General features: G+C 41.3%; 1 protein-coding gene across 2 annotated transcripts; it reads left to right on the forward strand.

The window, feature by feature from the left end:
- On the forward strand, window positions 1–24,411 carry LOC6044612 (lachesin). Of its 2 annotated transcripts, XR_005276517.1 has the most exons (5): window positions 1–352; window positions 5,856–6,112; window positions 22,992–23,655; window positions 23,719–23,815; window positions 23,875–24,411. XR_005276517.1 is itself a non-coding variant. In XM_038248317.1 (4 exons), exons 1-4 carry the CDS (start codon window positions 298–300, stop codon window positions 23,988–23,990), a joined length of 1,092 nt encoding a protein of 363 aa, XP_038104245.1. In that variant the 5' UTR covers window positions 1–297; the 3' UTR covers window positions 23,991–24,411. The 2 variants fall into 2 exon arrangements, 1 of the variants encoding a protein (XP_038104245.1); XM_038248317.1 differs by lacking the exon at window positions 23,719–23,815.
- Window positions 24,412–24,723: the final 312 nt, after the last annotated feature.

Consider the following 24,723-nt stretch of genomic DNA (forward strand, 5'->3'; position numbering starts at 1 on the left):
AATTCTCGCAGCATCAGTTCAGTTCTCCTCCATCGTTCGTCCGTGTTACATCGCGTGGTTCTTAGACGCTTAGTGTTCTGAACCAGAATTCCAGTGTTCTTCCCATTCCCAGTCCCAGGAATCTCTTCCCTGTGTGTTTGTGTGGAACGTGAGGAACGCTCCGTTGATTACCCTACGATTGCTACGCAGGAGGCTTTGCCGGTTTCTCCGACTCCCGCAAAGTCCCGGCTACCCACTCCAGCTTGCCGCAGTAGGCGTTTCAGTTCGTGCCTGGAGTGTGTGTCCTAGGAAATCGCAATGAGGCTGCTTCAGTTGGATTTGCTAATAATTTGCCTGATCGCAGTGCACCTGTGTAAGTGTGTGTGTTTTTGTGTGTTACCATGGCAGCCTTGTGATTATGAGTAAGAGATGTTGATGCCGGCTCAAGCTGCCGGAGGATGCTTTTTTGATGAATGAAACCGTCGACGGTTGAAACGTGCCAACTTTTTTTTTTGCTTGTTTCGGGGGTTCGGCAGAATACGGTTCGGGTGATAAGGGAACAACGGCAGAGATAGACAACGCGGGTTCAACTCCGGACGGATGCGTATCGAGAGTGGTTTTGTTTGAACTTCTTTTTTTGTTTGCAAAAGTATCAGTAGCTATCGCTCTGGATGGTGGTACATGGAGGGATGTAAATTTTGTATACAATATCAAAGTGAAAGTTTCTTACAGGTTTGAACATTGTGACCTATTGAAAAGTTAATGTAGTTATACCGTAACATAAGCAGAATTGTATTAAACAACATAGTTCATGGTAGCCCACTTAATTTTGAGAGGCAGTTTTTAGAGCACCTAAAAGCTTCAAATTTGGAAACCGATGTAGCATTTTGTGGTTCTGTGTATGTTCTAGTTGAAACCAATCACCAATAATCAAAAATTGTACAACAACATGGCTAAAACTGCTGTGTCAATTCACCCCATGTGTCCCGATTCACCCTAGATGAGGGTACTAGAAAATGAGTGATGAATTCGGTAAACTTCAATTTTATGCATTCTTGGTAACTTAAGATCTTGTCGGCGTTAGTGAAGTTCAGTTCTGATTCGAAATTCAATGCAATTTGAAAACCTTTTCAACAATGTATTGTTTAAACAGTGTAGGCATAGACTTTTGAAGGTTAAATAGAAAATGTTGAATCGGATCGTGCAAAATCATTTCATTTTGATCTGGAAGTACGAATCCAAAAGCGTTTCAAACCTGACTCATGTTTAAGCTTGCGATCCATGTTTTTTGAAAGACGTTAATAAACCAACAAGCAAATTAAATGTATCAAAATTTTTATAAAGTTCATGCGTCAATTGATATGTTGCCTCACTTATGTATGATTTTATGCATTTTTCTAATTATTGCAACTTTCCCTATTATATCTTTTGGAGTTTTTGTTAAGTTTTAAAAATAAAAATAATCAAAGCAAACTGATCTTCCAAAAAAAAAACGATGCTGCAAAAAAAGCGATTTTCTTTTGAAAACATTGAAGTTGAAGTTTTCTTTTTACTCAGAAATCCAAAAATATAGCAATGTATAAATTAAGGATCAACAACACATTCAATATTAAAACAATAAAAAAATTAAAAACATTTAAACTACAAAAACTATCGATATATTTGAATTTTTAATAAAATACTTAAGTATTATCCACAAAAAAATATAGAATTAGTTATATTTATTTAATATGTTGCTCAAGAACGAAAATGAAACGAGATTCAAACTTAAAAAAAATCGTTTTATCTTTTCATCCTTTAAATTTTGTATGAAAACAGCAAGAAAAATGTTAACATATTTTTAAAAACAAAAAATAATTAAAAAAATATACTTTCAAGTAAATAGCATTTATTTACAAAATAAGTAGTAAGTATTCACGCGAATTCAAAGAGACCTTTGTAATTTGAATTTATATATGCTGTTAGAAAAATAAGTTATGGAACGGTTAACCCGAGCAGACGGAAATAACTTGGGAAGGTCAGTTTTTGATATTGTGAGAAGATCGAAATATGTTATTGGGATGATCGGATTAGTTGTTAAAATAACAAAAATCAATAACAAAGATTTGTTCGAAGAATAACTTAAACTGTTATTATGTTGTTATTGCAATAACAAACCAATAACACAGAAGGAATCATGAAGGAATAACAAGATTTGTTATTTTGTGCGGAGAGGTGGAGCAGCATAATAACAAAAATGTTATTGAACTGGTATGTCTCCATAACAAAAAAGTTATTGTTTTGGTTTATTTGTAATTTGCAAATAAACCTGCAGTTGCCATAACTCCTCTGTACTAGTCAGGGCTGCAGAGTCGGGTACCTCCAAGCGACTTTGAATCCATACTTTGAAGACAACTCCGACTCTGGATGCAGGATATGACGTCAACGACGACTTTAGCTCTCCAAAATACCCGACTTCACAGATTCCGACTCCAAGTAAAAGTTGCTGAAAATTAGATGAATCCGATGCAGTCTCCGAGGTCACACTCCAGCTCGAACTTCAACGTCAGCTCCGACTTCCTGGCTCTGTGAAAATAATAACAGTTTTTGTTATTCACACTTCAAAAATTCTCAATAAATAAATCAATTCCGTTAGGGAATATAACAAAATAAAAAAAAAGAACTCTCAAAAGTTAATTTATCGGATTAATTTTAGCTTGAAACCCTATTTCATGGTGAAATAATGACCCCGATGAAATTGGTCAAAATTATTTCATAGTTCTAGCCAATTTTAGTAAAATCCCTTAGGGGGTATATCAAATAATTAAAAAAATCAAATTTCAAAATTTCAGCTTTTAGAATAATTTTAGCTTAAGGACCCCATTTCATGACCAAAATAATGACCCTGACGAAATTGGTCAAAATTATCCCATAGTTCTAACCATTTTAAACTAAGTCCCTTAGGGGGTATATCAAATAATTAAAAAAAATCAACTTTCAAAATTTCAACTTTTAAGAATAATTTTAGCTTAAGGACCCCATTTCATGGCCAAAATATTGACCCCGACGAAATTGGTCAAAATTATCCCGTAGTTCTAACCATTTTAAACTAAGTCCTTTAGGGGGTATACCAAATAATTAAAAAAAATCAACTTTCAAAATTTCAACTTTTTAGAATAATTTTAGCTTTAGGACCCCATTTCATGACCAAAATAATGACCCTGACGAAATTGGTCAAAATTATCCCATAGTTCTAACTATTTTAAACTAAGTCCTTTAGGAGGTATATCAAATAATTTAAAAATCAACTTTCAAAATTTCAACCTTTTAGAATAATTTTAGCTTAAGGACCCCATTTCATGGCCAAAGTAATGACCCCGACGAAATTGGTCAAAATTATCCCATAGTTCTAACCATTTTAAACTAAGTCCTTTAGGGGGTATATCAAATAATTAAAAAAAATCAACTTTTAAAAATTCAACTTTTTAGAATAATTTTAGCTTAAGGACCCCATTTCATGGCCAAAATAATTACCCTGACGAAATTGGTCAAAATTATCCCATAGTTCTAGCCAATTTTAACAAAGTCCCTTAGGGGTATATCAAATAATTAAAAAATCAACTTTCAAAATATCAACTTTTAGAATAATTTTAGCTTAAGGACCCCATTTCATGGCCAAAATAATGACCCTGACGAAATTGGTCAAAATTATCCCATAGTTCTAGCCAATTTTAGCAAAGTCCCTTAGGGGTATATCAAATAATTTAAAAATCAACTTCCAAAATTTCAACTTTTAGAATAATTTTAGCTTAAGGACCCCATTTCATGGCCAAAATATTGACCCCGACGAAATTAGACAAAATTATCCCAAAGATCTAAACATATTTAACAAAAGAAAAAATAATAACAGATTGTGTTATGGACACTTAGAAACTTTTCCATTTGTGCGATTTGTGGTAATTTTATTTCTAAGTCAGTATACCGAACGAATAACAAATTTTGTTATTAGGAGAGTTTTGAAATGTATAACATTTCCTCTTATTGGCGTGTTATTAAACATTTTCAATATAATATCACTTCAATACCAAATTTTGTTATTTTATCAGAAACTGTTATTATTTTTTCTTCTTGAAGTTGAACTTCAGGTTAAAATAATAACACTTTTTGTTATTTTAACAGGATTTGTTATTGAAATATTATTAATTTTGTTATTACCGTCTGCCCGGGAAAGCTCTTCATGGTCTTAATTAAATCTTAACTTTTTGTAGTTCAATTTTCAATAAGGGTTGCCAAATTTAAAAAAAAAAACAGTAAAATCTTGTTTACCGCTTCTAATGTTATAGTTTCTACCAAAAGTCAGAAGATTTTAAAGAGAAAAATAGAGTCCAAATGATGCTGATCGTTTGGGTGCTAATCTAATCAAACCTGACCTTATCAAATTTTACAACATCCTGTAAAATGCTGTGTCGTACAGTTCTAACATCCTTCAGTTCAAATGCCAGGCCTACTGTGAAAATTTAACCGCGAGGTTAATTCGTTAACATTTGTTTCGTTTGAGCACTAATGTTTAAACAGTCATAAATTTCTACTCAAACTATCGCACCATTTAGTAAAGCAATAAATAGCTTGGAACTACATTGACGGTGGATGAAGACTAAATTAAAGTTTTAGGTCCATTCAAAATCTAGACTTTTGAGCATTGTAAAATGTAGGTCTAATTGGCAAAACAAATATTTTTATTTTATTTTAAATTGTAAATATCAAAAACAAAAACATATAATCAATAAAAAGACTCATGCAGTTTGAGATAAGCAAACGAAACTTTGAGGCACAGAGTAACCTATTTTTACGCGGTGGCGTTACGCTTTTTGTTTCGTAGGTTTCTCTGGAACAACGCTACATTTTTGCAATGTTTTTAAAGCAATTTGTAGGTTTTGTTCAGATCTACAAAACGCTTTTTGAAGCTTGCAAAAATATTGTATGGTTTAAGGGAAATCTACGAAACAAAAAGCGTAACGCCAGCGCGTAAAAATTGGTTTCTCTGTACCTCAAAGTGATATTTGCTTATCTCAAACTGTAGTGCATGAGTCTTTTTTTATTGTTTGTATGTTTTTTTTTAGATATTTACAATTTAAAACAAATTAGAAAATCGTAACGCACTGCATAAAAAGAGGTTTTACTGTATTAGTTGTGTTGCAATTTGTAAGTACCGTCAATTGAGGTGAACCGAAACAAAAGTTTCGATAAGGACAGCAGTTTATAGAGCACTTATAAGCTATAAAATCGTGAACAAGCGTTCATTTTGGAAACTCTTGTTTCTCTTCTTACCAAAATTGACAAAATATCTCAAACTATGCAAAAATGATGGATAGCTTTTCAAATTAAAGGTTTTTATTTACATGCATGGTACTTTTTAATTTTTATAGTGATTTAATAATGCTGCGAAGCATAATTGGATCAAAACTGCCCATAATTGAAAATTTGGCTATTATGCCAAATCAAGTATTCCGAGAAAAACGCGTTTTAGTGTTTGTTACCAAATCTCCGTCAAGGCAATTTCCCATAAGAGTGGCATATTAGCCGTTTGGTTTTTCGCATCGGCAGCCAAATCTAAACACTATTTTAGTGAAATTAAAGTTTCAGAAGATGCGTTGGAACATCCTCTACAACCTGGTGCTAATATCTCGTTTTTGCCGAAAGTGGATATTAGCCGTTTTTTCAATGGTGGGCAGAAAAGTTTAAAAGGTTTTATATTTTGAAACTTTTATTCTGCACTGCCATTCTTCTCCTGCTCCATCTTTTTTTCTATCCATGCTAATGAAATCGACACTAAATCAACATTTACTTTTCCATTTCCGCGTTTTGTTTACCCTCTCCTCACCCCCTCCATCCCACAGGCCATGCCCAGCAGCAACCGCCCTTCCCGACCATCGCCGCCATCAGCCCGGAGCAGATCAAGGACATCGGCGAAAGCGTTACGCTCGAGTGTGACATCACCAACGTGGGCAAGTTCACCGTCGGATGGCAGAAGACGAACCGCGAGCGGTCCCAGCAGGTCAACACCATCTCCCTCGGACCGACGCTGGCCGTCGCCGAGGAACGGTTCCGGGTCGACGTGGACAAGGAGAATAACACCATGAAGTACAAGCTGACGGTAAGGACTTTGAGAATTTTAATGAAATTTCACCAAACAAAGAAAAGCCTTTAATTGAACACCTATCTGACGGTAATCTAATAAAATAGCTGGTTTAAATTAAACAATAATATCCTGTATCCGTCCCAAAACCCTTCAACAATGGCGTCCCTTTTGTCGAATTACCGTTGATACAATTGCAATATGCCATTCTTCAACGCGATTCGCATCGGACCATGACCAATCACCCTCGAAATGTTGCTGCTTTCGAAACCACGGTTCCGGTTCGAATGTCAAGAGCAACTCATCAATTATGCATTTTAATAACTCCATTATGAGCGCATGGCCGTATTGTTCGCATTGGTTCCCCCCCTTTGGAATTGGAATTGGCCAAATCCCTCGACGCTTGCCAGCACCCACTCCATAGGTGTTCTGGGTTTGGAGGCTGCGCAGACAGCAATCTAATTAACAACCCTTTGCAACGGGGAATGTTCACGATTGGCAAAACGGAGTGTGTGTTGACATTGTTGGCCCAACACTGCTCATCGTTGCTTAATGTCACGTTGCACATTGTTCACATTTTGAAAAATCTATGGAGCAATTCTCTACCAAAACCGGAAATGGATTTTATTTGTATTTTTTGATTTGGCTCAAACTTTGTGGAGGCCTTCCCTATGACCAAATATGCTATTTTGTGTCATTGGTTCACCCATACAAGTCTCCATACAATTTTGGCAGCTGTCCATACAAAAATGGTATGTAAATATTCAAACAGCTGTAACTTTTGAGTGAATTTTCTGATCAATTTGGTGTCTTCGGCAAAGTTGTAGGTATTGTTGAGGACTTTTGAGAAAAAAATAGGTACACGGAAAAAAAAATTTGCTGATTTTTTTATCAACTTTTTTTTCACTAAAACTCAATTTCCCAAAATATGTATTTTTTGATTTTCGAGATTTTTTGATATGTTTTAGGGGACAAAAATCCGCAACTTTTGAGCCATAGAGAAACATGGTCAAAAAATCTGCCGCCGAGTTATGCATTTTTGAAAAAATAGTGATTTTTGGAAAAAATCGAAGTTTCATGCAAAAACAAGTTTGACATTATTTTTTAATGCAAAATTGAATTTGCAATCGAAAAGTACTTTACAGATTTTTTGATTAAGGGCTCCGTTTTCAAGATATAGCCACCGAAAGTTTGATTTTAGCGAAATATTTGCAGTTTTTCGATTTTTAAAAATAGTGACCATGAGTGACCATTTCTAAAAATATTTTTTTTGAAAAGTTCAGAAAATTTGCCATAAAATTGTCTAAGAGACATTGAAGATTGGACCTCTGGTTGCTGAGATACAGCGGCTTAAAGAAAAAGAAACACGAAAATTGAAGTTTTCTAAGTCTCACCCAAACAGCCCACCATTTTCTAATGACGATATCCCAGCAATTAATGGTCAGATTTTCAATGTTAATACATGAAACATTCGTGAAATTTTCCGATATTTTCAAAAAAAATATTTTGAAATTTTTGAAATCGAGACTATCATTTTAAGAGGGCCAAATATTGAATATTACGCCCATTTAAAATGCTAGTCTCGATTTAAATTTTTTTTAAATATTTTTTTTTGAAGAGATCGGAAAATTTCACGAATGTTCCATGTATTAACATTGAAAATCTGACCATTAATTGCTGAGATATCGTCATTAGAAAATGGTGGGCTGTTTGGGTGAGACTTAGAAAACTTCAATTTTCGTGTTTCTTTTCTTTGCCGCTGTATCTCAGCAACCAGAGGTCCAATCTTCAATGTCTCTTGACAATTTTATAGCAAATTTTCTGAACTTTTCAAAAAAATATTTTTAGAAATGGTCACTCATGGTTACTATTTTTAAAAATCGAAAAACTACAAATATTTCGCTAAAATCAAACTTTCGGTGGCTATATCTTGAAAACGGAGCCCTTAATCAAAAAATCTGTAAAGACCTTTTCGATTGCAAATTCAATTTTGCATTAAAAAATAATGTCAAACTTGTTTTTGCATGAAACTTCGATTTTTTCCAAAAATCACTATTTTTTCAAAAAGGCATAACTCGGCGGCAGATTTTTTGACCATGTTTCTCTATGGCTCAAAAGTTGCGGATTTTTGTCCCCTAAAACATATCAAAAAATCTCGAAAATCAAAAAATACGTATTTTGGGAAATTGAGTTTTTATGAAAAAAAAAGTTGTTAAAAAAATCAGCAATTTTTTTTTTCCGTGTACCTATTTTTTTCTCAAAAGTCCTCAACAATACCTACAACTTTGCCGAAGACACCAAATTGATCAGAAAATTCACTCAAAAGTTACAGCTGTTTGAATATTTACATACCATTTTTGTATGGACAGCTGCCAAAATTGTATGGAGACTTGTATGGGTGAACCAATGACACAAAATAGCATATTTGGTCATAGGGAAGGCCTCCACAAAGTTTGAGCCAAATCAAAAAATACAAAAAATAAAAATGGTCGAAATCGGCCGATTTCGTAGAGAGTTGCTCTATGGTCTAGTGATTTATGTTGAAAAATACACAAAATTTCAACGTACGGGGAGAGGGGTGCACCCCTTTTAGGTAAAACTGTAATTCTTCAACCAAAACAGTACTTCTGTAATTTTGTAGAAATGTTCTAGAACAAATAGTACTCTAAGGAATCCATGTGAGAACAGTAATTAATTTCATTTCATTTCATTTATTGGATTGTTTTGGCAAAAACATCAGTGCAGTAATTATCTTAAGCTGAGATATGGGGTTCCTTTCAACAGCTGACTAATTCAAACGGTGTTAGAGTTTACTGGTACACGAGAGAAAAATTGAGCAGGGGAAGGAAAAAAGTTACAAAATAACCTTCGAAATTGCTAATAGATAGGGATAGTTAGAGGAAAGGAGGTATTTCTTATTCTAATATCACATCATGGGACATCCGCTGCAGCAGAGGGTTAGCTGAGGTGGCACACCCCATCCAAAACTTTGGAAGCACTCGTAGAAGCCAATCGTCAATCAGCTCCATCTTCGCCATCCTGTGGACGTCGTCAGTCGGGTGGAAGGGATCCAGGTTTAACACCATCTTCAGCAGCCGGTTCTGCTTCACTTGCAGTTTCTTCCGATGTGAAGCAGCGCAATCGTGCCACGCCGGGTATGCATACGTCATCGCCGGTTTGAGCACCGTCTTGTAGAGCAGCAGTTTCGAGTTGCGATCCAAGTAGGAACGTCGTTTCACAAGCGGGGAACAGTAATTAAAAATCACCAAATTGTTTAGAAAGTATAAATCTCTAAAGCCATTTTTGATTCATTTTAAACAATCGTACGGGACAAAATGCACCACAATATTGAGGCAAAATGCATTACAACTAGGGGAAAATGAAAAATTGTTCACAATCAAAACAAATCAGATATGTTTGAAAAAAAAAATTGTAGTTTTGCCACTTCTCTGGTATAATGCCACTTTTCAGTTTAAAATGAGGTAAAATTACGTCATAACACGCAGAAAAATAAAGCATATTTGAATCAACAAAACGTTTTTTTTTTTTTTTTGAATTAAATATACTTTATTGAATCTTTCTTATAATAATTACATTTGGTTTACATAATAAGTGGTCAGCTGTGGCTCTTCAGCTTTAGTTTGCTTTTCGTGATTTAAACACTGTTTATTTTCATAACTTTAAAAGTATATGATTTATCATTTTTGTAACACTAGGTACAATGAGGAAAAAAATGTCAAGAAAACATAACCTAACCTAAAACTAACTTAAACTTACCATAAACTAAACCAATCCTTGAATCAAGGGGTATTCAGAAATAGCACATTTTTCCCTGAATTTCAAACATTTTTCTTGAATCTTCTGATCCAACATTTTTACTTCTGCTAATTCATGAACCTCACTTGATCTTGTCCAGCCAGGAACATTCAAAACCATTTTGAGTACCTTGTTTTGGACACGCTGGAGCTTCAATTTATGAGTTCTAGCGCAACACTCCCAAACAGGTACTGCATACTCAATAACGGGGTAAATTATTTGTTTGTAAACTGCTAACTTATTTTTCAAAGAAAGCTTTGATTTTCTGTTAATTAAAGGATACAAACACCTGATGAGAATGCTGCACTTGTTCAATATTTTGTCTACATGCTGCCGAAACAAAAGTTTCGAGTCAAGTATGAGACCTAAATAGACAACTTCCTTTGACCAGGGTATCGAAACATCATTCATTTTAATCAAAACATCATCCTTTGGGACAAATCTGGCCGATTTGGAAAGTGGAAAAATGATGGTTTGAGTTTTGGCTGCATTTATGCGAATTTTCCAGTCGCCAAAGTATTCGGAAAGAACGTCAAGACCCTTCTGAAGACGGCCAACTAAATATCTGGTTATTTTACCCTTATAAATAACGGCAGTGTCATCAGCAAAAAGTGACAACACACCATTACCAGGAAGAGTAGGCAAATCAGATGTAAAAATATTGTACAGAAGTGGGCCAAGAATACTTCCTTGGGAACCCCAGCATCAATGTTGAATAATCCAGAAGCAATCCCATTCAGAAAAACCCTGAACGATCTCTCCGAAAGATAGTGCTGGATAATTTTGATAAGATACATTGGAAAACCGTATAAATACAGTTTATGTATCAAACCATCATGCCAAACATTGTCAAAAGCCTTCTCAACATCCAACAAAGCCATAGCAGTTGATTTAGACTCAAGCTTGTTCTGCTTGATGATTTTAGTTACTCTCGTAAGCTGATGAGCAGTATTATGTCCCTTTCGGAAGCCAAACTGCTCATTCAAAATTATATTATTATCGTTGGTAAAATCCAAAAGCCTTGAATAGATGACCTTCTCAAAGAGTTTGGACAGACTACTCAAAAGACTAATGGGACGATAACTTGTTGGCGATGTTGGATCTTTTGAGGCTTCAAAATTGGTATGACTTTGCCCAGCTTCCAATTGGTAGGGAAGTAACCAAGTTGCAAACATTTATTGAAAATATTGGCTAGATGTTGAAAGAACTGATCACTCTGTTTTTTCAACACCAGATTAAAATGTTATCAAAGCCAGGAGCTTTCATATTTTCATTTGTTTAACTGCAACTTTGACTTCCTCACCAGAAACATGGGAATCTGCAGGAAATTCAAAGGTAGAGTTATTAATTGTTGAAATACTATTGGCAACTGATGTTTCTTTACGGCTGGTCATGGAAGCGCCAAGATTATGAGAACTAACAAAATGAAGCCCAAGTGCATTTGCCTTTTCCTCGGATGTAATCAAAGGAGAATCCTCAACAATAAGAGGAGGAATAGGCTTTGGTTTGTTTTTAAGAACTTTTGAAAGTTTCCAAAATGGTTTTGAATAATTCCCAAGCTGGCTTACATGTTTTGAAAATTCTTGATTTCTGATATTGTCAAGTCGGTCTTGTATGATTTTGTTCAAATTGTTCACTGAAATCTTTTGTCATAGTCCCCAGTCCGTTGATATTGTCTCCTATAAACATTCCTAAGTCTAATCAAGTGTTTAGTATCTACGTCAATATCAGTTACCTTAAAATTAACAGGAACCTCCCGAACGTTGGCAGCCTCTGCTTGGTTGATAGCCTGCTGGATCACCTCCAGCGAACGATCAATATCGGCAGAAGTTTCCGGGTGTTGATCATAGTCGATGTTGCTGTCTACCACTTGCTGAAACTGCTGCCAGTCAACGTTGTGGTAATCTTTCCGGGTTGGTTGCCGCTGCGGAGTAACGGAAGCTCCAACCTCCACAACCACCGGATAGTGATCAGAACTCAACTCTTCAAACACCTCAGGATGAGCCACGTTCTCAGCCATATTGGTAATGAAGAAGTCGATGATTGAGTGATTCCCAGACCGAGCCACCCTCGTTGGACGATCCGGACTCACAACGTTGTAGTATCCGTTTTGCAGATCGTTGTGCAGAATCACTCCGTTCCGATTCCTCCTGCTGTTGCCCCAAACTTCATGCTTCGCGTTGAGGTCACCAGCGATGATGTACTTTGCGCTCCGCCGTGTCAGCTTCTGGATATCGCTCTTCAGTTTTGCTGCTGAACCATCTCTGGCATTCACCTGACGTGGGCAGTATGCAGCAATGAAGAGTACTGGGCCAACCGAAGTGGGAATTTCCACTCCAACGGCCTCGATGATGTCCAGCTTAAAGTGTGGCAGCCGGCGTGGCTTGAGATCACGATGAACAGCGACAAGCACACCTCCTCCTCCAGAGGTGGTCCTGTCGAGCTGCGTCGCGATCTTGTAGTTTTGCAGATAAACTTTTTCACCGGGCTTCAGATGAGTTTCCGTGATGGCAGCTACGTCGATCTCCTTCTCGCGAAGAAAATCCACCAGCTCTAAATTCTTCCTCCTAATGGAGCAAGCGTTCCAATTCAGCAGCTTGAGGGACCTACGATCCATACTGGATGACGAACGAGGTCAGCACTTCAATCTGCTGGGTCTTGGTTTTGCATCCACGCAGTGCAGCGGACATCTGTTTGAAAATATTGAGGAGTTCGGTTGAGGTGTAAAGATCATTACCATTTTCCTCAACTGCTGGTTCTTGGGTTGGTCTTGGCTCCTGGCTGAAGCCCGGTGGTGGCGGTCTCGGCTCCTGGCTGGAACCCGGCCGTGGATGATTCATCTCAGCTCTCTTCCTGGGATCCAACGGCAACGGTGCCAAGTTCGGGACCTGGCGTCGCGGTTGAAGAGGTGGAAATTTTGCTCCACCAGGGCTGGAGGAGTTCTACGACGCTGAGGCTGATTCTTCGTCGATGCTTGCTGCCGAATTTTCACGAACTCAGCTCTCTTGGGGCACTTTCGGTCGGTTGACGAGTGCTCACCGTTGCAGTTGAGGCACTTCACCAGCGAATCTTGGATGCACTGGGATGTGATGTGCGCATCGGTACCACATTTGGCGCAACGACGCTTCAGGTGGCAGTTCTTACCTCCGTGCCCGAAGCCCAGGCAGTTGAAGCATTGTGTGACGTCACGATGCACTGGTCGGTATCGCTCCCACGACACGATAATGTTGAAAACCGCTCGGATTGCCTTCAGCTCAGGAAGCGTCGTCGATCCCTTAGCCAAATGCAGCAGGTAGAGCTGGTCACGGTACTTGATGTCTTTGTTGCGTCGGCTCATTTTGTGCACGGCCAACACATCCAGTTTCAAAACTTTTAGCTCGGCAGCTAATTCCTCCACTGGCATGTCGTACAGACCTCTGACGACGATTTTGTACGGCTTATCCATGACGACATCATGGGTAAAGTACTCCGCCTCGTTTTCGGTCAAGTAATCCTTGACCAGTTGATAGTGCTGCCTGGATTGCACCAGCACCTTAAATCCGTCCTGACACAGACGAATGTTGCCTAGGACTTTCCCAGACTTGATGAGTTCAACCAGCCCCGCTCGAAAGTCGATCGTTGCTGCTGATTGCCTCACATAAAAAGGAGGCAGTTTCTCCTTTCGCTGTTTCACTTCATTCTCCTTTGCTTCCGCTACCTGGTCCTCGTCAGGCAGTCCAGCGAACTTGTTGTTCTTCAATAGCTGCTCCTCGTGCGACGAAGAGTTCTCCTCCTCCTCATCCATCGGTACAGTACCGTCGCTCTTTTTCGTCTTTTTGCTGTTCGATGTCACTTCCAAAAGCACCTTCCTTTTGGAAATCCCCGGTTTTTGGCCATCAGTTGAGGCCTCAACCTTCCTTTTGGAAATTCCCACTTTTTTGCCTGCTTGAACCGCAGGTAGGGCAATATTGCCGGCGTTTTGCGCCGGGACGCGACGAGTCATGTTGATTCAGACAACCTTCACCAACGAATGCTCGGATAACAATGAGTGAACAAAACGTTTTGTTGATTTGAAAATCAAGATTTTTGTTGAATCAACGCTAAACGTCAAAGCAACTTTTTCAAAACAACAAAAGATTTTTGTAGAATTAAGAAAATCAAGGTTTGTTTCAATGCAAAATCGGCGTTGATTATATTCAACAAAAATTTTGTTGAATCAAACCTCGTACAGGCTGATTCTACAAAATATTTTTCTGCGTGAAAACAGGTAATATTCAGCCTTCCAAAATTACAACGAGAAAAGTAGGAGGTGCATTATCCCTCTCGACCTCTGGATTGTTGGCTGATCCCCACAGTATTATTTTTTGACAAAGAACTTTGTCCTAAGGTTTCTATACGTGGTGTCAATCCAGAATTTTCGCGAAGCGAAAACGTTACGTGACGAATTCCCCTCTCGGCAAATTTCCCCCCTTTTTGGTGCACGCTGGTTGGATGAGCGAACGTTTCCCAATCAGTCAATCGAGAGACGTGAGATTGATGTATCTAAAATCACCCCCACTCCACCTCATCATTTTCGGATCGTCGACGAGCCAACAAAACTCGACTCGGTCGGTCCCGAAAATTCATTCTGTTGCTGGACGTCGACGAGAACACATCAGAAGCAGATGGCCTGGTAGCCCGGTAGCAGACGGCCTGGAGGTCCGGGAGCAGATGGCTTGGAGGCAAGGACCAGCTAAGACATGCCAGTCGCGGGAGTCGATCATTGGAACTGGAACCTGGACTGGAGTGGCCGGAGGCCCCGCGGATGTTCCGATGGGGGTCCCCATCGGCCGAACCGTAAGAGTTGGGGCAATATGGGTATCAAACTTTATGGTTTTTGATACTGGACATGAAATTTGACATTTCGGCAGTAGTGGCCACAATCTGGAGTGGCCGGAGGCCCCAGGGATGTTCCGATAAGGGGACATTTGCGGAACCATAAGAGTTAAGGCAATATGGGTATCAAACTTTAGGGATTTTGATACTGGACATGAAATTTGACATTTCGCCAGTAGTGGCCACAATCTGGAGTGGCCGGAGGCCCCAGGGATGTTCCGATAAGGGGACATTTGCGGAACCATAAGAGTTAAGGCAATATGGGTATCAAACTTTAGGGATTTTGATACTGGACATGAAATTTGACATTTCGGCAGTAGTGGCCACTACCTGAAGTGGCCGGGCGCCCCAGGGATGTTCCGATAAGGGGACATTTGCCGAACCATAAGAGTTGGGGCAATATGGGTATCAAACTTTAGGGATTTTGATACTGGACATGAAATTTGACATTTCGGCAATAGTGGCCACAATCTGGAGTGGCCGGAGGCCCCGCGGATGTTCCGATGGGGGGACATTTGCCGAACCGTAAGAGTTGGGGCAATATGGGTGTGAGGGACCCGTTCGGACTACTCTTCAGAATTAATACCTTTAATCAGCCTTTGATCACAACGTTTATTTCCCGCTTGTTAACTTCGCGTCCGTCGCTGCTAACTGCTCTCTCATGACCCCCTTCGCCGTTCCCCCAGTCGCTCCTCTTCTCCCTCTCCATATTCTTCCTCTCCTCATGGCAGTGCTGCCAGAAAGCAGTACACTCCCCGCGCTGAACCCTACAATCTCCCCTTGTTTAAAATTTGAAAAGCTCAATGAGCCACATAGTCCCGGAACTTCGTCGGTTCTCTTCTTGCCCGTTTCGAACTGGCAGCCTGCTCGAACGACGTGTTCTGCTCCTCATGGTTGATTGGGTACTCTGTCGATCCGGATTCATCTTGACCTTCGTCACCGCTCGCTGGATGGAATGTTTGATCCTCGCTTCCTTTAAGGATTCTCTTGAGATGTCGGACATTCCTGCGGTATTGCACACCATCCTGCGCTGAACTCACCGTCACATCTGCGCCACTCTTCCGGATAACTTCAAATTCTTCCGGCCCAAAATCTGAAGATAGTTTGTTGTCCTTACGCATCCGTTTTGCCAAAACTCGGTCCCCAACCTCAATTTCACTCGTGCGCGCCTTACGCTTCGTATCTGCATAAACTCTACCTTTCTCCTTCTGCAGCTTATCATGATCGCGTACCTCCTCATCAAAGCTCGCTTCACGTGGCAGCTGTGGCAACTTAGAACGGATCTTACGACCAAACATGAGCTCGGCTGGAGAACGCCCAGTGGTTGGATGAGGTGTGGCGTGGTACGAGAGAATATATTTGTTAAGCTCCATTCTCCAATCGCGACCCGCCTCATGAGCGATTTTCATTCGTTTTAGGAATGACCGGTTCTGTCGCTCTATCTCACCATTATGCTGTGGCCAGTATGGTATAGTGTTGACCAACCTTACCCCGACCCCACCACAAAAATTGGTGAACTCCTCACAAGATGCGTTCAATTGAGGACCATTATCGGCTCGCATGGTATTGGGCACACCAAACCGACAGAAAATCTTACTCAACTGTGCGATGGTTTCCTTCGCGGTGGTAGACTTCATTTCACAGACTTCAACGTATCGACTGTAATAGTCAACGACCACCAACAATGTCTCCTTGTTGGGCAGGGGTCCGAGGAAGTCGATAGCGATGTCCTCCCAAGGTCCGCTTGGCAACTCCTTCCTGACCATAGGTTCGGGTGGATCAGGAGAGGAAACGAGAAGACAATCTCGACATCTCTTCACGTATGACTCAACAGCCATATCCATCTTGGGCCACCACGCCGCACTCCGGAGATGAGCTTTCATAGTTCGAATGCCCAAATGTCCTTCATGAGCGATGCAGACAACTCTTTCCCGAAGCGCAGTCGGAACAACAATCCTGTCCGTACGCAGCAGTACGTCTCCAAATCGGCATAACTCATTTGCGACAACACGGTATGCTATTGGCATCTGGTAGATGTTGCCATTGTCAATGCACTCCAGAACATCCTGAATCTCCGGGTCCTCCAGCGATGCTTTCGTGATTTCTTCCCAGCGTAAAGCAACAGCAGTGGCGGCTGACAACGAAATCTGCCGAACGAACAACTCCTCCCTGATGTCAAACGGAACCGGCACTATTGTACTCAACCGTGACAACACGTCTGCTAAGTTCCTGTTTCCGGCAATATGGCTGACCAGATATTCAAAGGCTTGAAGACGGAGTACCCAGCGCTCTATTCTAGCACACGGTCGCGATCGTTCCGTAAACAGATACACTAACGCCTTGCAATCCGTCAGAATATCGAAACGTCTTCCATACAAGTACATCTGGAACCTTTCGACAGCCCAAACAAGAGACAACGCCTCCTTCTCGGTCTGGCAGTATCTCCGTTCCGTATCGGTCAAGGACTTCGAAGCACAGGTAACTACTCTGCTGTTGCCAGCATCGTCAGTTTGAATCAACAGAGCGCCCAGCCCTATTGGACTTGCGTCAGCCATCACCGTCGTTCTTTGGTCTTTGTTGAAGAATCCCAGTTTCATTACGTCCGCAATTGCATCCTTGATGCGGTCGAATGCCGTTTGGTGCACCACCGACCACACAAATTTGCTGTCCTTCCGTGTTAGCATGCGCAGCGGTTCGTCCAATGTGGCCAGATCGGGTATAAACTTGTTAAGGTAGTTGGCCAGGCCCAAAAAACTCCGAACTTCGGCTTCGTTTTCCGGCCGCCGGAATGATTTTATGGCCTTCACCTTGTCGTTGGTAGGCACGATACCGTCAGCAGTTATACGATGTCCCAAGAACTCGATTTCTGTCAACCCAAACTCGCATTTGTCCCAGTTCAACTCAACGTTTCGTTCCTTGAATCGCCTAAGGACCTAATGAAACAAAATAATAGAAATTCATCGTTTATTTGTCCTGTTAGGTTGATACAGTCATTTCAAGAAACGCGACTAGCACACAAAGTCACATTACCTTTGCAACACGTTCTTCGAGTTCTTCACGACGACTGCCTTCGATTATGACATCGTCCAGGTACCAGAACGCCCCTTCGCAGCCGACAAGAATTTGATCCATGACCTTTTGAAAACACTCCGGGGCATTCACTAGGCCAAATGTGAGACGTTTGAAACGAAATAACCCCTTGTTCGTAACGAACACGGTGATGTCGCGTGACTCCGGGGCCAGCTCGACCTGCAGGAACGCATCCTTAATGTCCAGTTTCGTCCAGTACTTCCCTTTTCCCAACCGTGCCAAGTAGTCATCTACGACCGGCATCGGATGTCTCTCGCGAAGCACCGCTTCATTGACGCGACGCAAATCGAGGCAAATTCTCGGTTCTCCGTTACTTTTTCCCACCACTACCAACGGAGAAACCCAAGGCGCAGGACCGTGTTTGACTTCGATTATATCTTTCGCTAGAAGCTGGTCCAACTTTTGTTAACTGCGTCTTCAAGTGGGATTGGGACTCGACGGATGGGTTGACAAACTGGTTTCACCTCCGGGTTCATCAAGATCTGAACTTGCACGTCCTTGATCTTGGTGAACGGTTCCATGGCGCTGGCCACGCTGCAAACATCGACTCCGATTCTCAAAATCCTCAGCTCCTTCGATGTGCGATCACCCAGAAGAGATCGCTGACCTCCAGCAACAACATGGAACTCCGCTTGTACTGCTCGTTGTCCAACCTTCACCTCAGCAACAAATGAACCGAGAATTGCCAACGGGGAGTTGCTCGCGTAAGCTTTCAACACCTTCATGCATCCTTTCACACACTGACGAACTTCCACCGACTTTTGCTTCAAGGACTCCCATACGGTATCTGGAATCAGGTTAACATCCGACCCGGAGTCAACGAGCAGGTCGAGTTCAACACCGCCAACGGTGCAAAGCACAACGTTCGTTTCGTTCCCGGAGAAGAACGTGTAATAAGTCTTCGTTGAGCCGTTGTGTTGTTCCGCTTCCGCTTTGACCTTCGTTTCTTCGACCAGGTGCACCTTCCGAGATGATGCAGTATCCTGGTGGGTATCCTGTCGCCTGATGAACTTCTTCTCTCGCTGACGACAGTAGGGTTCGTAATGTCCCATCTGTTTGCATTTGCGGCACCGAATGTTCCTCGCCGGGCAGTTTCGGTCAGTGGACAGGTGGTCGGGTCTTCCGCAACTGAAACACCGGATAACCCGTTGAGGGTATGGAGATGCTTTGTTGCGTGCAAAGTTCCCGCTGTTGTGGTAGGCCGGTTGAAAGGGCTTTGGCCTAACTGTGACTTTGAACGCCTTCTGCTCCGTGACGGGTTCCACAGGCTTAGCATTAAAGTCCTTAACCTGCAGCTCAGCACCTTCCAACGCAACTCCGAGCGTTTCAATTTCGGACAGCGTACGATCTTGCTGGAGAATCCGTCGACGCAACTCAGGCGATGTGCAACCCTCGACGATGACATCAATCAAGAAGATCTCCACGAGAACATTCTTTGTTTCCGGAGCGTACTTCTCGAACCCGCAGTCAGCCACCTGCTGGCGCAACCGCAGCAGAAAATCTGCAAACCTTTCGCCCTCTTTTTGTCTCAGTTGTCTTAGCTTGTGCCGCTCCAAACAGTCTTGACGACACGGTTGAAAGAAACCGTCGAGAGCGTTTATTGCGACGGTGTACCATTTCTTCTTTTTGGTGGATACCACCGGAAAATTCTCACGATCGGGTAGGTTTTCGAATACGCGCTGTAGTTGTGGTCCTCCAAGATGAAGAAGCTTAGCCCGCATCTTCTTTTGATCCTTAATGTCGTACGCATCAAAATAACACTCGAGAGCTCTTTTCCAAATTTTCCACTCGTTGTACAAACGGTTCTTCTCGATCTCCTCACAGCGAAACTGTGGTACCGGCCGAGCGTCCTCCATCTGGAAAAACACAATAACTCCGATTAATGATCGTTTTAAATTCACTTGTATTACAACAGCTTTTGCTAATTCAATAAAAATTCGACATTCTAAATGTCTACGAACGAACATCTGTAACACCCGTCACAGAAACACCCGTGAACAACAAATTGTTGTCACCACTTGTAAAATATTACAAGGACATCTACCCGTGAACAACAATATGTTCACCACCTGTAATGACAGCTACAGGGACATTCTACCCGTGAAGAACTTCAATTCACCACCCGTAACGATTGTTACAGGGACATTATACCCGTGGACAACTTAAGTCCACCACCTGTAACTAATGTTACAGGGACATTATACCCGTGAACAACTTAAGTCCACCACCTATAACGACTGTTACAGGGACATTCTACCCGTGAACAACGTATGTCCACCACCTATAACGACTGTTACAGGGACATTCTACCCGTGAACAACGTATGTCCACCACCTGTAACGACTGTTACAGGGACATTCTACCCGTGAACAATCATTTTGTCCACTCCCTGAAAAGCATCAGGAATCAAACTATTTAAAATAAACACCAAATTCTTATCCTACGTCAAAACGTTGTAGTCATACGTCAACAATAAAATAAAAACAGAGCTTTGAATTGATTGCATCACTAAACGCACTCCAAGGAATGACATTCCGTCACTCAGAGTCTGCTGTCTACACCAGGGAGAGAAAACGAATACATTTACGTCTCTCTCTCCCCCCTTCTTTTTGAAAACACACCAACACACCTTTATGTGAAGAAATCGGCATCTTCAGCCCGAGGCAGCCATCTTGGCAAACCTCAAGCGACCAGAAAAACCGTTCTAACATTCTTAAAATCGAACAAATTAGCTCACCTTTAGTTCACCCTCGTCGCCAGAATTGTGAGGGACCCGTTCGGACTACTCTTCAGAATTAATACCTTTAATCAGCCTTTGATCACAACGTTTATTTCCCGCTTGTTAACTTCGCGTCCGTCGCTGCTAACTGCTCTCTCATGACCCCCTTCGCCGTTCCCCCAGTCGCTCCTCTTCTCCCTCTCCATATTCTTCCTCTCCTCATGGCAGTGCTGCCAGAAAGCAGTACACTCCCCGCGCTGAACCCTACAATGGGTATCAAACTTAATGGTTTTTGATACTGGACATGAAATTTGACATTTCGGCAGTAGTGGCCACAATCCAGAGTGGCCGGAGGCCCCGCGGATGTTCCGATGGGGGGACATTTGCCGGATCGTAAGAGTTGGGGCAATATGGGTATCAAACTTTATGATTTTTGATACTGGACATGAAATTTGACATTTCGGCAGTAGTGGCCGGAGGCCCCGTGGATGTTCCGATGGGGGGACATTTGCCGGACCGTAAGAATTGAGGCATTATGGATATCAAACTTTATGGTTTTTGATACTGGACATGAAATTTGACATTTCGGCAATAGTGGCCACAATCTGGAGTGGCCGGAGGCCCCGCGGATGTTCCGATGGGGGGAAATATTCGGGACCGTAAGAGTTGGGGCAATATGGGTATCAAACTTTATGGTTTTTGATACTGGACATGAAATTTGACATTTCGGCAGTAGTGGCCACAATCCGGAGTGGCCGGAGGCCCCGCGGATGTTCCGATGGGGGACATTTGCCGAACCGTAAGAGTTGGGGCAATATGGGTATCAAACTTTATGGTTTTGATACTAAACATAAAAAGTTGCATTTGGCCATTATCTGAAGTTAAGCAGTTAAAATAAATTGCTTATTAGGCAGGAAGTAATAAATATATTACTGCGATGCACATTTTTTTGTGCCGCTGCGAAAATCGGTTTCTGGAAATTTAGAATAACTATCTCGTAATCAATTAAAGCCCTTTAAAGGGCAGTTTTTATGTCAGCTGTTCAAATTTCCCTTACTGCCGCCGATTGCTTGCAACAGCCTTGCAAAAACATTCCCGCATCTTGGTAAATTTCGAATGATGAAGGAAAGTCAATTGATTTCACCTCGATTTCTATTTCAGCTCCACTTGCAATTTCCGTCTCCTTAGTTTGATAGGACGTTAATTATAAGGGGTGAAATTTGGACCGGACATTCTAATCGAAAATTACAACAATCATCTTGCAAAGTTCTTTGTCATACTGGTCATGTGTAACATAACCACCTGCACCTTTTTTGTAAAAAAAAAGGTTAAATTACACATTTTCCCAGATGTAATATTACCATATTTTTTTACTGTGCACTGAAGAGTTCTTTTTTCAGTATTGTTATTTAGTAATGATTAATAGGCTGGAAAAGTATACAAGTATTCCTAACAAAAAAAAACCTTGCTTAATCCATTTTAAGGTGGTTGATGCCTTTCTTCATTAATATACTACTGCTAGAGTTGTCAGATTTTGATCCAATTCTTATAAAAAAATATCTGAGATTGGGCTTCATAAAAAGTGTGTATTGAACACTTAAGTGCTCAAAATTTTTGATAGGATTGTCAGATCTTCAATCTTTTGGGCGCGTTGGAAAGGTCTATTGATTACCCATCCAACAATGGGTCGCATGACAGATCCGGGCAACGTTTTCATCAAAATATTCGAGATCTGGCCTCTGAAAAGTGTATAAATAACAACAACTTTGGATAGGTTGTCAGATCTGCAAAGTTTTGGATTCGTTAGAGAGGTCTTTTTTACCTTTCTAATATCTCACATAAACCATTATTTTTAAATCTGCTGGACATTTAACAAATCGTTTTTTAGCATATCTTTTAAAATACTTTTCAAAACTGCAAAATATTGAAAAGGGTCTTAAAGGACCCCAAGACGGATCGAATGAGACCAAAACGGCCCAAATCGGTTTAGCCAGTCCGGAGACAATCGAGTGTGCATTTTTCGGTGCGCGGACTTACAGACATACACACGCACAGACATTTGTTCAAAATTTGATTCTGAGTGGATAGGTATACGTGAAGATGGGTCTAGGACGTCGAATTAAAAACGTTTTAATTAGTGTTTTTTTTATGGAGAGTTGTATTTTTTCAGACAGCACGTCAAATTTCCTACAAGATTGCCTTTTTTACCAATATTTAAACTACGAAATGCAAACAAAGTTTAAAAAATTGCCCTTCTCAAATGTCATTATCGAGGGAAATTGGGACCATATACGCAAAAATGGCTTAAAACGCGTAGGATAACATGTCTACAGATTCCCTTTTTGACATGGAATCACTCACATATAACCTATTAATCCACATTTAAGTCAATACATTTTCAAAACATTTCCTCCACAGATCAGCGACATCATCAACACCGATGCCGGCCTGTACGAGTGCCAGATCCAGGTCAACAGCACCAGCAAGGTGACGAACACCGTCGAACTCCAGGTGCGCCACCCACCGATCCTGCAGGACAACCTGATGTCCACGACTGTGACCAAGGCCGAAGGCGAAGACGTGAAGCTGTCCTGCGTAGCCGAAGGCTACCCGCGACCATCGATCACGTGGAAGCGCGAGTACAACGCCATCCTCCCGATTGGAGGACACTCGTTCAGCGGAAACGAGCTGTCGCTGAGCTCGCTGGCCAAGGAAGATCGCGGTCCGTACTACTGCCTGGCGGACAACGGCGTGGGAAAGGCGGACTCGAGGACGATCAACCTGGAGGTGGAGTTTGCGCCGGTCATTTCCGTTCCGCGACCAAAGGTGGCCCAGGCCGTGGAGTACGACATTGAGCTGGAGTGCATCGTGCAGGCGTTCCCGTCGCCGGCGATTTCGTGGTTCAAGAACGGACAGCAGATTCACAACGGTGGTTCGTACAGCATCTCGCAGACTGGCCAGCCGGACGACGTGACCACTTCGGTGGTCAAGATCAGCTCGGTGGAGAGTTCCCACTACGGTGATTACATCTGCAAGGCTTCGAACAAAGTTGGCCACGCCGAATCAAGACTGAATCTGTATGGTGAGTGGGGCCTACTTTGATTGGTGTTTTGATTTGTTTTGTTTATTTATTTTTATTTTTTAGAATCGGTTATTCCTGTGTCTTATTAATGTTTCAATGTTTTAACTTTAATTTTTAAACGGTTGAGTTTGTTTCGGTTTATTTGCGTTTTTTTTAAAAGGTATGATTTCATCATTATTTCAAACATTAAATTTCAAACTAACGATTCCATCTTCGCAGAGCAACGGTTACCCAACATCAACTTTTCCGGCCTGAAGTGGGCCAGCTCGGGCCGCGTCCTGTCCAGCCAGCTGGGCATCCTTGCGGTCACCGTACTGCTGGCAACACTGTTGTGAATAAGACGGCGAAGTTAGTTGCTGTCGCCGGCCAAACCTTGGGCAACTACCTGCAACCGTAAACCTGGCCCATCAAACCGAACCCTAACGAACCCAACCACAAATCGACAAAAGTGCAAATTTTTACAAACAGGCAGCCAGCAGAATAAAATTTACCCCCTCCCTGAGCGTTCGAGCATATCTTTAACACAAAAGTAGGTTGACAATTTCTACCCGTTTAGGAACCCTGTACAAAAAGAGCGTAACAAATGGAACAAATTAGCGAACCTTTTTTGCCCTGCGGGCAGCAGTCGAATTATAATATTTGAGATAACTTACCTGAACATAAACCATGACGGACTGAATGGCGTCGATTAGCAGCTAAGCCAACCAATTTTGGGAACTTACATGTGTGAGAATAAAAGACAGTTCTACAAAACTATGGTTCCGTGTTTGTGAATGTTTATGATTTATTTAAAACCGAAATCTTACGACAGGCCCAATCTCCGGCCCGCAATGACCTTTCAAAATAGTACAATGACAGGTACTTTAGGCTGTCCATGAGATATTCAATAAAATAGGACGGTGATCAAATTTGATAACAAAAAAATAATAAGAAACTTTTTTTTTGATAACGAATTGAAACCCATTCAATCTATAGTGCCAATTTTCACATAAATGTCTTATATGCAAAACAACAAGCTGAGAAAACACAAGGCAAGTTTGGCCCACACATTTCACGAAAAACCTGGAT

Source organism: Culex quinquefasciatus, chromosome 1, assembly GCF_015732765.1.
Source record: "Culex quinquefasciatus strain JHB chromosome 1, VPISU_Cqui_1.0_pri_paternal, whole genome shotgun sequence".
Classification (NCBI taxonomy): Eukaryota; Metazoa; Arthropoda; class Insecta; order Diptera; family Culicidae; genus Culex; species Culex quinquefasciatus.